The sequence below is a fragment of the Pempheris klunzingeri genome, chromosome 7 (assembly GCF_042242105.1).
Source record: "Pempheris klunzingeri isolate RE-2024b chromosome 7, fPemKlu1.hap1, whole genome shotgun sequence".
In the NCBI taxonomy this organism is placed as follows: domain Eukaryota; kingdom Metazoa; phylum Chordata; class Actinopteri; order Acropomatiformes; family Pempheridae; genus Pempheris; species Pempheris klunzingeri.
The window spans coordinates 22,196,593-22,211,836 of record NC_092018.1 but is presented as its reverse complement, the minus strand read 5'-3'; the positions used below and the strand labels follow the sequence as shown (position 1 = coordinate 22,211,836).

Here is a 15,244-nt window from a genome sequence, read left to right as displayed (position 1 = left end):
ATTCTGAACAAATACAGACGTGTCTCAACATTTTTATCCGAGATCTGAGAAGAAGCCATTTCTAAGCAAGTGGAAGCATATTCGACTGATAATAATTCATCTGAAATATTCCTATATCTGGGGCAGCACGGTGGAGAGGTGGTTGGCACTGTTGCCTCTGGGGAGTTTGTGTGCTTGTGTGGGTTTTCTCCAGGTTCTCCGGTTTCCTCCCACAGTCCAAAGACATGCAGGTTAACTGGTGACTCTAAATTGCCCGCAGGTGTGAGTGTGAGTGGTTGTCTGTCTCTGTGTGTCTGGCGACCAGTCCGGGGTGTACCCCACCCGCCGCCCAAAGTCAGCTGGGATCGGCTGCAGCCCCCCTGCGACCCTGAAGGACAAGGGGTATAGACAATGGATGGATGGATATTCCTATCTGGCTTCCAATTCCCCCACAACGCTGAGACTGCTCTTCTCAAAGTTTTCAATGATCTTCTATGGGCTGAAGATGCAAGTGAATGCTCCATCTTCGTTCTTTTGGACCTCAGCACTACCTTCAACACAGCTGATCGTAATGTGCCCATTGACAGACTGGGAAGGTGCAGGTGTCATTGGTGTGGCCCCAAACTGGTTAAGGTCCTACCTAACTAACAGATGTTTCTCTATGGCCATGGCTGCCTCAGGTTCTGCCCCACAGACATACTGTGTGGTGTCCCACAGGGTCAAATTCTGAGCCCCATTCTACTCTGCATCTATATGCTAGGTATTGTAGGTATTAGGTATTAGGTATTTTAGATCTGGAGAAACTCATCCATGCTTTTATTTCCTCTCACTTCGGCTGTTGATACTCTCTTGTCTCTGTCAGAAACCACCCCACTGCCTACAGCTCTGCTCTCAACTCCAAAAATGTGGTCATGTCACCCCTGTTTTGGCAGCCTGCAAGTTTACTTTAGTGTTCATTTTTAAATTGATTATTCTAGGGCCAGGCATGAGCCAGCCCCTCCCTACATTGTCTGTTGATTGTCTACGAGCCCTGACACAGACACTTTGACCCTCTGGTTGGGTGTTGGAGCCATTCCAAGGTCCAGGCTGAGAAACAGAGGTGACAGGTCCTTTGATACCAGAGCCTCTAGACTTTGGAACAGTCTGCCAGAGGAGATCAGGCCTGAAGAGTCAGTCACCTGTTTCATTTCACTTCTTAAGACACATCCTTGTAAAATGCTTTTATTGGGTAATGATTTTCCTATTGATATTCCTATTGTGTGTTTTGTATTAACTGTTGTGAAGAACTTTGGCTCCATTCAGACCTGCTGCGTGAACACACGTCCTTTGTGATCCGATCCCAAGTGGACAGCTCTAAGTACAAGTTTGAAAGCACCCAGTTCACCTGTAATGAAAAGTGCAATGCAAATGAAGTTATTATCACATGACCGGAGAAACCACACCTGCTGATGACGATCATGTGATATGAACAGCAACTAAATGAACACTGAAGTGATATTATTTCCTGTACATTTTCAAAAGTCAGCATCAGCATCTGTGTATTTGCACACAGTAATGTCCCTGTTCTTCAGGATGACCCCCAGGCATAAGTGTGGACACATTTCTCATTTGGTAACATTTAGTACCAGATGAAACTGATCTTCTCATTGATTTCGATACTGGTCATATGGATGTGTGTACTAACGATTTATAGCATACAATTTCAGATATCAAGATAAAGAAAAGATCTGATCCTCAACATTATGCTGCTCACCATAAAACTGAATGCAAATATCTTGCTTTTATTTTGAAATCAAAATAACACTTCCGGGAGACACTGCCCAAGTGTGGCTGGCTTGCCGCAGCCGTGGAGGTCCAATCCATATCGGAGGTCCAGTCCATATCGCCAACCAGCGTAGCGCAGCGCAGCGCAGCCTGCTTCCTGCTTCCTGACGACGCGCGCCCACAGGCTCCTCTGCCGGGCTGGCGGCGCCTAGCGGTGGACGTAGGAACCTGCATTTGAACGCAGCATCCTCAGCTGTCACTGTTGTCACAGGAGCGCCTGGGCTTTATTTCTCTGTGCACATGACGATCGAGCATCGTTATGCCTTCTTCGCATAAGCAGGAAGACATATTTTAATAAAGTGTTTAAGAGCGATGACTCGCGGCTGGCGGTTATTTCTAGAATCCCACTCAGCTGTGTTTGCTGTCTTGAACACACCCCGCTGAGTACCCCGATATTGTTCAAGGGGAATAATGGCTGCACAGGACCCCTCTCCACCATCTTCCCTGGAAGGAAACAAGCCGGGCTTCCCCAAGAAAATTCTGGCCAACAGCCTGGAGGACAAACATTTGTGCAATTCGTGCCTGAAGGTGTTGAGAAGGCCTCTGCAGGCTCAGTGTGGCCACCGCTTTTGTTCGTTCTGTTTCAACAAAATTGTGAGGTGAGTGGTGTCATGGTCGCTCGCGAGCTAGCTGGACGTGTAGCCTCATAAGAGCAACCGGAGCTTGTCACCAGCCCTCCTTCAAAAATCTCTCCATTTAAGACTGCCCCGCTTGTTGTCACAGGTAGCGCCTTAGACGGCCGCACAGACAGGTTGGGATTTATAGATCACAAAGAGCCACGGGAAATTCGGGGCACGGCTGATTCACCGAGCGCCGCTCGATCCCAATAAAAGCTCAACTTGTGTGGCGGGCTGGCCAGGTGTCCTCTCCGGTGAGGCTGCAAAGGAGCGAGCAGAGCAGGGGAGCTAAATGTCGAGGACTTGAGCTCGGCGGCGTGTTGTATCCGCGCATATCAGCTCGGTATGTGTGCCGAAATTACCAGAAGGTCCGGCGGGAATTGTTCAAGTCTTTACAATATATTCCACACGGTTAGCAGCTTTGGCGACAAGCGAGCCGACATTAAACTGGGCGTTTTTGGATGGGAGTTTAGGATGACCTTTATCCGTATAGTGGATAAGGTGACCTGTGTGTGCTTTCCTATAGTTTGTCCATAGATTGGAATGACAGTAGTGGGGACGAGGACAGGACTGTTTCATTCATTCTTTTTTATTATCATGACACAGAAATAAGAACAAGAATGTGTTTTTTTTTTTGTATTGTAGGGCACAGTGAGGAGACAAGCTTGGTGCTGAGATCACTTACTTTGTTTCTTTAAGTGACAGTGTGTGTGTGTGTGTGTGTGTGTGTGTGTGTGTGTGAGATGGAGACAGGGTCCTTCTCAGTTGTACCTGTATTTAGCTTAATATTCTCTGGTTCAGTAATAATTGCTGCCAGGACAAGACTGAACCTGTCTGAAATGTTTGTTCAGAAAAGCTGTGTGTGTGTGTGTGTGTGTGTGTGTGTGTGTGTGAGAGAGAGTGTGACTCTCATTGATTACAATGGAGTCACAGTCCTTGGTGATGACGGTCAGTGCTGTGCACTGTGTGGCCACAACAAATAAGTACATGAGATGATTAAATAAAGTGAAGTAGTTTGTGCGTATGTCCAAGAAACCAGGTCACTTCACTGCACACCCACTTGTGTTGACTCTAATTACAACCACAGTTACAAGAAACTGCTTTTGTTCTAAGAATGTCAGCAACAAAGTAGGTCTAATTTTAGAGGACCCTTCTGTTGAAATGTGGACCTTGATATTGTTTCTTGATATTCTTTTCCTCTTAAATGACCCTCCCTAAATGACAAACGAGTAGACTGTGGCATGTGTTAATTGATTTGTCTATGTAATGGCAGACATCAGTGAAAAATGCTCTTCACATTTTTCCAGATCTGAAATTGAAATGTTCAGATGTCTATTTTTATTCTACCAATAGTCCAAAACTCAAAGATTTTGAACTAAGAGTGATACAAAAGAGAGAAAGCAGCAGATCTTTATATTCAAGAACCCGGAACCATCCATCCATCCATCCATCCATTTTCTTCTGCTAATCCGGTGTATGTTCACAGTGGCAACAGGTCAAGCAGGACACTCTAGATGTCCCTCTTTGGAACAACGCCTTGCAGCTCCTCCTGGGGGACCCTGTGGTGCTCCCAGGCCAGATGAGATATATAATCCCTCCAGCGGGTTCTGGGTCTGGGCCTCCTCCTGGTGGGACGTACCTGGTAAACCTCCACAGGCCTTTGTACAGGAGACATCCTGACCAGATGCCCGAACCACCTCAACCTCAACGGTCTCCTTTCACTGCGAAGGAGCAGGGGCTCTACTCTGAGCCCCCCCTGGGTGTCTGAACTCCTCACCCTATCCCTACGGAGGAAACTCATTTTGCCCGCTTGTATCCACGATCTTGTTCTTTCGGGCATTAACCAAACCTCATGACCATAGGTGAACGTTGGAATGCGGAAACACTGCACCAATCCATCTGTCCAGCTCACGCTCCGTTTTACCCTCACTCATGAACAAGACCCTGAGGTTCTTAAACTCCCCCGCTTGGGGCGGCAACTTGCTCCCAACCCGGAGGGGGCAGTCCATCGTTTAAGGGCAGAGAACCATGGCCTCAGACTTAGAGGTGCTGACTCTCATCCCAACCGCTTTAGACTCAGCGCATGCTGGAGGTCACGGTCTGAGGAAGCCAACAGAACCACGTCGTCTGCAAAAAGCCGAGATGCAGCTCTGAGGTTCCTCACCATGAACATCAGGATCGGTGACAAGGGGCAGCCTTGGCTGGGGGCCAACACTCTCTGAGAACATGCTTGACTTTGTGCTGGAGCCAGTGAATATTCATCAATTTAACTTGATAAAAAATTATTAATTCATATATTGACTGGTGAGCAGTCCAGGGTGTGCCCCACCTCTCACCAAAGTCGGCTGGGATTGGCTCCAGCCCCCCGTGACCCCCCTCTAAGGATAAGTGGTATAGACAATGGATGGATAGACAACAGTAGTTGATTTTTTTTCTTCGATCGATTAATCGCTTATTCAACGAAGCGTCTTGGGTCTAATATGTGTGACAAAGTGCTTTCAACTCAACGTCCACTTACCTGTTTTATCGCAGCTTTCAAGTATCCACACTGTGTGCCACATGGTAGATGGCACAGTAACAACTGTATGTTAATGTCAAACATTGTTTTTCCTCACTTCAAGCTCTGGACCACAGAAGTGCAGTGCTTGCATCAAAGAAGACTTGTTTGAGGAACCCACATCCATTCTCAAGCAAGGTGGTGTAAGTACATGCTTTTACCCTACACTGCATCTTTTTCAATGTTTCTCACAGTCATGTTACACCCAGCATTAGTATGCAATCGAGGTCCCTTCTTCACTAACATTATGAAGAGTCAGTCATTTGGGGTAGACTTTGGCCTGGTTTGTTATTTTTGGGTTGCGGGTGATGACAGCCAACATTTTTTGTGGCAGTTAAAACTCTCAAAATAATCAGAGAGTCAGCACTGTAACGTCACAGTCATTGTTTGCAGATCCTATGTGCCAGCGTGTAGAGCCAACACAACAAAAACTTTGTGACTGCTCTATAACTCTTGGCAGCGTAGACAATAGATGGAGCAACAATAGTCCCGTGTCCCTACAATGACCATATGTGCTGGAGAAATTAGAGCCAGGAGAGAAAAGTGAGCTCCAAGTACCCTGATGCTCAGTAAACTGATGCAGAGCATTTGTAACTCTGCCCCCAATGGACACAACCTCTGCTTCTCCACACAGGCTTTCCCTGACAATGCCGCTCGGAGGGAAGTGGAGGCCTTGGCAGCTGTCTGTCCTAACGAAGGGTGCACGTGGACAGGAACTATCAAAGAATTTGAGGTGCACACTCATGCAAAGCTGGCAGGGGAATGAACACTTCACACCCAGTCACTGGTGTCTTAGTTTTGTCTACTAGCTGCATGTTCAAAACCCTTGCAGTTGTTTCTGATGCTATCATGGATAACGTCTCAGCCACCGATCGCATTTTGATAGAAGTTCAGATCATCAGGTTCACGAGGTTAGAGCGTGTCAAAGTTATAATCCTTAAGCTTGTCATTAAATCAGGCCCCACCTTTTGATACAATTCATGGTTAGCATTTCTCTGCAATAGCCATTCAATGTGTTTATGTATCCAGTAATTATCTCTCTACAAGCAAGGGGAATTTGCAGCACGAATCATTTCACCGTATCTTGGAGCTTCTGCACAGATAACTGCAAATGTGATGCCACAGCTCCCAGTTTCTGCTCCTCTTAGAAATTAATGTTTGTTTGTTTTTTTTGCAGTAAATGCAGTAAATTACTGAACAACAAAAAGCCTCATGAAACTGCAACTTGCATTTTGTTGTGTGACCCTGTGTTGTATAATGACACATAAATGAAGCCTGTTTCTTGTACACCCAAGTTCATCAGACAATAAGTGAGCATTACAGAAAGTATTGAAGCTTATTGTCGATCACCCACAGGCCAGCCATGAGGGAAACTGTGACTTCATGATCATCCTGTGTCCTTCTTGTAAAGAGCTGATGAGAGCCAACGAACAGGAGCGCCACAACGAGAGGGAGTGTCCAGAGAGGACGCTCAACTGCAGATACTGCAAAGAACCCTTCCTGTTAAAGAACATCAAGGTCAGACTTCTTGTATCGTTCTACTCGCACACGGGCCAAGTATTGTGCCGGTGTTGGACTTCATTTAGGGAGGTGTTGCATTGTAGTATTACAACATGTTATAATCACTGTAAGTTATTTAATGCCAGTGATTGAATATTCGAAGCCCAAGCCCGGCTGTCCCCTCCTGAGCCGCCTCATGGTTTGCCAGAACTTTCTTGAGGTTCAGCAGCAGACCTTCTCCATAGCCTCCCAGAACTTCAGTGGCTGCTGAAGCCACAGCTCTTCTGGCCAGAAGAAGAAGAGCACTTTACAGTAATTGTTCAGTAAATCTGATTAATACATGGTTTTAAAAAAAAAACCATACTGTCCTTTATTACATTTTATAATTTTCCAGTTTTATTTGGAACTTCCACACAAACAAACACCTCACATGAGACTAAACATTCAAAACACACATTCTTTCAAAAAAAGAGAACGTGAGAACAATAATCCCACAGTGTCGCAGGTTTTAATGTGCTTAGGTGGAGATAAAAACAAGCCTGACTTCATGCCCCCCTCCCCCCTTTACAGTTTCACTCCCCTCATCCATGTCTGCCCGTGTCATGTGACCTTGTGAGCCAGCTGAATTGCGTGGTCACGCTGTAATAACTACTGTGGTGGAAATGGTATTGCCAAATCTCTAGCGGTGGACACGCGTCTTAAGGTTGCATGGTAAAGACCGTCATATTGTCCAACCCTGCATGGCAACAACATGAAAACATTTTGAAAAAAGCTGTCTCTGCATTAAAATACCCTTTTATGTTTACAGCTTAACTGCAGCACAAGACTAAGTGCAGGAAAAGCGAAGGAGGCTGAAGGAAGCCGACTAGCCGTAGAACGAGATGTTTCTTACTAACTTGACTTACTTTTTTTAGGCTCATGATGAAATCTGTCCGAAGTACCCGATGATTTGTGAAGGTTGTGCAAAGAAAAAGATCCCCAGAGAAAAGGTATCACAGATATTTCTTTTTGAGTAATTTGTCATAATTCTGTTAGATTGATCTCATTTACCATTTAGCGAGGGATCAAATTCTACAGCGTATTCTACAGATCATTAGCTTCTTTCATTTTTTTTTTTTTTTGTTTTGCAGTATGTGGACCATATTAAGTTCTGCAGTAAATTTAAAGCACCATGCAGATTTCATGTTGTTGGCTGCGATACGTCTGTAAGTAGACATTTTTGTCATAATTTGCAACATGTGTAACTGTGGCTGATTTGATGACGAATGGATCATGTAATAACTTTTCATTAAAAATTCAGCGTTTATAAATGGACTAAACTACAATTTGTCAGTAAAGGTTCAAATTACGTGATTTTCCCAGCACTTTAACGAATATATTGTGAGAAAATAGATTTATACCTTGTTGATAGAATGACAGCCTTTATTACATTTGAAACAATTCCTTAGCTTGCAAAGGTATTAAATTATTCAGCAGTTATTACAGGATTTGCTGCCACATGTCTGTAAATGAATTCACTGTTGTTGAGCATGAAGCTTGTGTGTGTGAGCGTGTGTGTGTACACAATGCCTATATAAAGTATTCACCTAACTGTTAGTGTTTACTAATGACACATGAAATCGGTGTGCTGAAGGCTTTTTGACACATCAACAGAGTGAAAACAACTGAGTTAAATTTGAGAACAGCGAAGGTGAGACTTCAGCACAAATGTGAAACATAAATGTGATTGTAGTATCGGCCACATCATGCCAGTATTTAGTAGAAGCATCAAAATCGATCTTTTTTTATCTTTTTTTATTCCACGTTTCTCTTCTTCCTTGTCAAAACCTGGTGCCTACACTACCCACAATGCAACTCAACCACAGGTCAGAGATTCAGGCTTGTTATGCTAACGTTGCTGCTTTCCATTGTCAGACTTGTAGTCTTCAGCGTGACATCACTGGAGGGCGTTTACCAGACTTGACACAGCTCCACCCTGTGGAGAAATTAAAGGTTTAACACAACTATTTTTATGTGTGTAGCCACACGCAGGCCTGTATCAACTTTAAACATCTGCAGCTTCATACTGAAGCCTTTCCTACAATTCTTCTTTACGAAGTTGCTCAAACTTTGTCAAATTCAGATCAAATCAGTTAACAAATGCTCAATGTTTGCTTTTAGGTGGACATTGAGTTCATTTTTGCTTTTCTTTTTTTTGAGGTAAAACTACAGTGTCCAAGGTCCAGAATGAGCTTTCCTGCTCTGTCAGATTGTATGAAGACCATGTGCGAGAGCAGTTTGAAGTCAAGTCTGCCATAGATTCTTGATTGGTTTGAGATCTAGACTCACAATATTTCTGATGTCCTTCTCATTTAGCTTATAGCATTAGACCAATGCCAAGCACACAGCTAAATTATAATATAAGTCTTTTCTCAGAGCAGGATACCCTCCAGGATCCCTTGACCTTTCTTTCATAGTTCCCCCTTCATGCTGGGGGTGCTGTCTCTTGCATTATGTGACAGAAGCTGGCAGTGAATTCTATGATGAAAATATCCTGCTGGTTTTCTTTTTTTAACAATGATAAATGAGACTAAAGACTAAAAGGAGAGCTATGACGAAATGCAAAAGACTAACGTGAGGATGCTGTCTGCATTCGACATAATATCCGACTTCCCAAAATGTGTCCTAGTCAAAGTGTCAATGCTTATGTTTTATGTTCATACTCAATTTATGACATCACTTTGATGGCAAAGCATTTTTTCTGTTGTTCTGTGTCAACGTGGTTAAACAACTACACATGAAAAATAGTGGGGAAGAATACTTTGTATAGTGTATATATCCATGATAAGCTCCATTATTTCTTTGCTGTATGCTTTTTCTCTTTTTCTTCTTCTGTGGCACAATTGCACACATCATTACACTGTCACTTTGTTAATATGTAAAGACGGGGCCTATTGTTTGTGCTCTTAATGTGCCCCTGCTTGTGTCTTTCTTTGCTACCAAGGTGGAGAAAGAGAAGATCCATGACCATGAGCGACAGTGTTCATATGAACACCTCAACCTGCTCCTGCATTTCATCATGGGCATCAAGGTGAGCCTGGAGAGCCTGCAGCCCCAGAGCTTGGAGGTGGCCAGCCACAAGTTGCAGGAGCTCCACCAGTCCCTCAGGGACCTGGAGCTGAAGATGAACCAGCTGGGTGGGGCTGGTGCAGCTCCCGTGCAGGGTGCATGTGCCCCGACCCTGGCCACCTCCTTCACCCCGCTGCCCAGCGCCACGGGCGCCGCCCTGGAGCTGCAGCTCCAGAGTGAAAAGACCAAGGTGGCTGAGCTGAGCCGGCGCTGCCAGGAGCTGGAGCTAAAAGTGAGCACGTTCGAGAACATCGTCTGCGTCCTCAACCGAGAGATGGAGCGCTCCTGCACCACTATGGAGGCCTACAACCGACAACACCGACTGGACCAGGACAAGATTGAGATCCTCAACAACAAGGTGCAAAATGGCGCAACTTGTGCAGTTCAGCTGTGATTTCCACTAGATTATGAAGCAACATTATTGGAGATGTTAAGGCACAAGAATGGGAAAGGATCACTTCCTCCACAGATGAAAACGACTATTCTCTGTGTCAGTCAAAGGTTCAGCGGCATCTGCCCCGTAGTTTCATCTTGGGTTTTCTTTAAAAGGGCATAAGATGACATTTTTAGTGCAATCTAATGCAAATGTTTGTGTATGTAAATGAATGCAAATGATTGCTCTACAAGTCTTTAAAGTCTTATATTAACACTGTATAATATATATTGTCCAGTAGAGTCCTTGCTGAAAGCTCAATGAGTTTTTGGCTCGTCACATTACATTGCAGCGCTCGACTCATCAGGGCGCGTCAGCTTAGGTCTCACTTAAGACTCAAAAAGAGCTTGTGAAGCACCTTGTTCATGTGTGGCTGTGCTGCAGGTTCGTCAGCTGGAGAGGACGGTGAGCCTGAGGGACCTGTCCATCGTGGAGATGGATGGGAAAATGAGGGAGATGTCTGCAGCCACATATGACGGCATCTTTGTCTGGAAGATCTCGGATTTCACCAAGAAGAGGCAGGACGCCGTGGCTGGCCGCGCCCCTGCTATGTTCTCTCCTGGTAACATCTGAGTTATAATCCTGACAATAATGAGCATCTGCTTGATTTAAGACGTTTCACTTCTTGCATTGAATAAAAGACCTCATTATTCTTTACTGGTTGGTGGTTACTGATGTTTTTCAGCCTTTTATACCAGTAAATATGGCTACAAGATGTGCCTGCGGATCTACCTGAACGGTGACGGGACGGGCCGCGGCACGCACTTATCTTTGTTCTTTGTGGTGATGAGAGGACACAGCGACGCACTCCTCAAGTGGCCTTTTAATCAGAAGGTAACACGCATTCTAACCAAAAACAATGTTACTGTACAATGGTAATTATTCTGAACAGAGCATACTTAACTCTAAACATACAGTCTATTGTTCAATTTCGTTTAATGTACAGCCCATATCATTGCATAAGTCATAGGAATAGTTCAATATTTGGGGAAATATGCTTATTTGCTTTCTTTCTGAGAGAGAGATAAGAGGATCAATACCAATCTCATATCTGTCAGTTACGGACGCAGTGAAATTAAATATACATTTAAAGTTCTGATTCTGTGTTTCTGGGCTAATTGTTCGCTTATCTCTTATTATAAACTATATATATCTTTGACTTTACTATTTATAGGTAACTGTTTGGGTAAACACAACATTTTTGTTTTAGTCTATAAACTACTGACAACATTTCTCCCAAATTCCAAAAAAGAACATCGTCATTTAGAGCATTTAGAGCATTTATTTATAACAGAAAATGACAAATGGTCAAAATAACAAAAAAGATGCAGTGTTTTCAGACCTCAAATAACGCAAAGAAAACAAGTTCATATTCAGTTTTAAACAGCACAGTACTAATGTTTCAGAAATCAGATATCATATTAATATCAGTGGAATAACCCTCATTTTCAATCACAGCCTTCATGCGTCTTGGCCTGCTCTCCACCAGTCTTTCACATTGCTGTTGGGTGACTTTATGCCAACTCCTGGTGCAAAAATTCAAGCAGCTCAGCTTTGTTTGATGGCTTGTGACCATCCGTCTTCCTCTTGATCACATTCCAGAGGTTCTCAATGGGATTCAGGTCTGGAGATTGGGCTGGCCATGACAGGGTCTTGATCTGGCGGTCCTTCATCCACACCTTGATTGACCTAGCTGTGTGGCATGGAGCATTGTTCCTGCTGGGAAAAACCAATCCTCAGAGTTGGGGAACATTGTCAGAGCAGAAGGAAGCAGGATAACCTTGTACGTGGCTTGATTCATGCGTCGTTCGCAAAGACGAATCTGCCCGATTCCAGCCTTGCTGAAGCACCCCCAGATCATCACCGACCCACCACCATACTTCACAGTGGGTGCGAGACACTGTGGCTTGTAGGCCTCTCCAGGTCTCCGTCTAACCATTAGACGACCAGGCTTACTCCAGTCCTCTAGCTTTACACGACTTGAGCCCTGCCCCTAGGAGCCTGTTTCGAACCGTTCCCGCCGTGCACTTCACCCCAGCTGCCATTTGCCATTCTTTTTGTAGGTCACTCGATGTCATCCTACGGTTGCTGAGTGACATTCGAATGAGTTGACGGTCATCTCGGTCAGTGGAGAGTCGTTTTCGCCCTCTGCCGGTCTGTAGCTTTGTTGTCCCCAATGTCTGCTGCTTGACCTTGTTCTTATGAACCGACATCTTAGAAATTTTAAGGATGTAAGCAAACTGACGCTCACTGTTTCCCTCTGCCAGTAAAGCCAGAATTGAACCCTTCTTTTCCTCACTCAAAACTTTTCTTTTCAACTCTTTTGGCATGGTCAATAGTTATTGTTTGATTCCAATTACTTTTGAGGTACTACTAGCACCGTCTGGGGCCACCGGCTAATCACATAAAACATCACGACCATTTGCTTGTGAGCGGTAGTGGCTTGCAGAGTGGTATCATAAGTCAGATACCCACTCTGCTATTTCAATTGTAAAGAACCAAAACTTTGTTTACATCTCCAAAGAATTGAATCGATGCCCAGTTCATCACTTTTACCCTCCTCCTCCTCCCCCGCGGTAGCCACAGGGCAGGTGAGGGAGGTGTGGATGGAGACCAAGAGACCTCTACAGCTCCTCATCCCTCTCATAGTTCTGAGTCGTGTTGTGGTTGCAAACCCATGCCAACGTCTGTGCGGTCATGTCAGATGGATCCAAATCCACAACTAAACCCCAGCCACAAGTTAAAGATGCTCTAACTGCTGTTTCACTGTGGAGTACAGGGCTGTGGTCATGGCGTGGTTAGCCTCGCTTAGCATAAAGCTCAGTCCACAGTTCAGAATTCTGCCCTACCACCACCTCTAAAGCTCACTAATAAACAGATATCCTGTTTGTGTAACCTGCGCACAAGTAGAATACTTGTACAGTATTGTTCTGTTCATGAATGGATTAAAAAAGGTTAAAACAGAATGTTATTTAGGAAGCTTTAGAAATGTTGAGAGGAGTATTTTTGAACTTTGGACACAGCCTGGCTAGATGTTTAACTCCACTAACCACGTTCTGATTCCAACTTAAAACTTCCATCTAACTCTCAAGAAGAAAGCAAATATGTGCATAAAATAGTATTTTAAGGACACTATAGATATTTACTGTCTTTGTTTTGTTTTTAATGAATGTTGTTTCATTTTGATGCTATTTTTTATATTTTGTTTCAGGTTTAACTTTTTAGTGGGTTGTTGCACCAAAATCAATTACAATTCTTTTCTTGATTTACCTTTTTATGTGATCCATCATTAATTTGAATGAATTGTTAATAACAGTAAAAGTAGCACCTTACAGTGCCATCATGCTGTAGACTGGAAGCTGTGTTAGTGGGTCAGTTCCAGTTTTTCTCTCTGCACAGATGTAAGGTAGCCTCCTAACATGTGTACCCAGGTCACCTTAATGCTGCTCGACCAGAACAACAGGGAGCACATAATCGACGCCTTCCGGCCCGACATCTCCTCCTCGTCCTTCCAGAGGCCGGTCAGCGATATGAACATTGCCAGCGGCTGCCCACTCTTCTGTCCGCTCTCCAAGCTGGACTCTAAAAACTCTTACATACGTGACGACACCATCTTCATCAAGGCCATTGTAGACCTCACTGGGCTGTAGGCAAACAATGAGGGTGTAACTCCACCCCTGCCTTTTGTTGCGACTAAGCTGTTTGATTCACCAGGCTTTTGTATCACCAGTAACTGACATTTCTCTTTGGGGTCCGTCTAGTTCTTTTGGTTCTTGGGGTGGATTGTTGCTGGCAATGTGCAAGACCAGAGCAGGAGATAAACATCTTTTTAGTCGCTGGCCGGTGGTTTCCAAGATTTCCATAGCAACTGTAAATATTTTACCAGTCAAACTGAGTTTTTATTTGACGAAAACAATGATTACTTACCAAAGTGACCAGAGGAGTGAACACAGTATTTGGCTGGTGACAGGATGTTAATTCCCCACCCTGCAGAAGACCCTCAAAGAGCATTTGAACTGACAGAAGCATTCCAAGATCTAGGCAGAATATAGTATGCTTGTGAGCTAAGTAGACAACGAAGGTGGCATTGTCTCTAATCTCCCATCAAATGGCTTCTTGTATCATAGATGAGGCTCATCATGTTCAGTTTTATATAGACACATGACCCGACCAAAAGAATTGGGCTTCAACTAGTAGCTAGCATAGCTACCATAACTTGACTCCCTCAAAATGATTCAAGCTACATTCATCTGTTTTGGCCAGTTGGGCCTGCAAAAAACATTCGCATTCATTGAGAGTTGTGTCCCTGGTAAACCGATACATGCAAATCCAACGTTCTCTCCTTTTTGCTCCAATTTGGTTTCCACCGACTCCTGTGAAAAATGTCTGGCTCTTTGGCTCGCTAGACGCTTTGCTCTATTCACCTAGTTAGTAGCTACCTGTCTGTCTGCAGGTGGCGCACGGTGGCTTTATCAGGGCGTTTCTCGCGCTGCTGCTGCTGCTGCTGCTGTGACCGGGCTGGTGAAGCGAAACGTTAAAACTGCAGGTGGTAAAATCAAAACCGTGAGTCTGAAACGCTGCACAGAGCTGAGAGAAACCACAGAATTGGGTTAGAATCCTCTCTTGGTGTGCCACTGTGAGTTAACCCCTTCTTATGGCTTGGAGTCATTTGGCCCACTGTTAATATAACAATCCTGATAGTGCAGCTTTAAAAAAAAACAAAAAACTACAAAGTATTTTTGTTATCTAATTTTCACCTGGGTTATTATATTGTATTTTTGTATTTTTAAAGCTTGAAATATCAAACACTAATACATTTCCAGATGTTTCAAATTTAAAAACTGAAAATAATGAGCCTTAGACCAGTGACACCGTAGCGATGTAGATGAAACGGCCTACAAACGCAGTGACAGATCTAGAAGGTCTTGACGCTCACTGTTTGCGTGTATTGCTTGACATTTGGTTAACTAATATTTTTTGGACTTTTTGCATTTTCAAACATGAGGTTCTGATAACAGTGTGACGCCCGTGTAGCCTTCAGAGCATCGCTCAGCTTTGCACACAGTTTGTAGTGCGGTTGGACTTAAAACTCGTTTACTGTTTCTTAACATCTATGCCTCCAACACTCACGTCGTGTGTTCAATGGTGATCATTTGTGGTGACGGACGTTGCTTGAATTCCATGAATTCTTAGTGCAGTATATCGTGTGTGTGTGTGTGTGTGTGT

General features: G+C 44.1%; 1 protein-coding gene across 1 annotated transcript; it reads left to right on the top strand.

Moving 5' to 3' along the window:
* The first annotated feature begins 2,214 nt into the window (after positions 1–2,214).
* Positions 2,215–13,668, top strand: traf2a (Tnf receptor-associated factor 2a). The gene is made up of 10 exons (XM_070833869.1): positions 2,215–2,402; positions 5,042–5,120; positions 5,612–5,710; positions 6,334–6,495; positions 7,392–7,466; positions 7,608–7,682; positions 9,461–9,943; positions 10,403–10,580; positions 10,704–10,852; positions 13,450–13,668. Exons 1-10 carry the CDS (start codon positions 2,215–2,217, stop codon positions 13,666–13,668), a joined length of 1,707 nt encoding a protein of 568 aa, XP_070689970.1.
* The last annotated feature ends 1,576 nt before the right edge of the window (positions 13,669–15,244 follow it).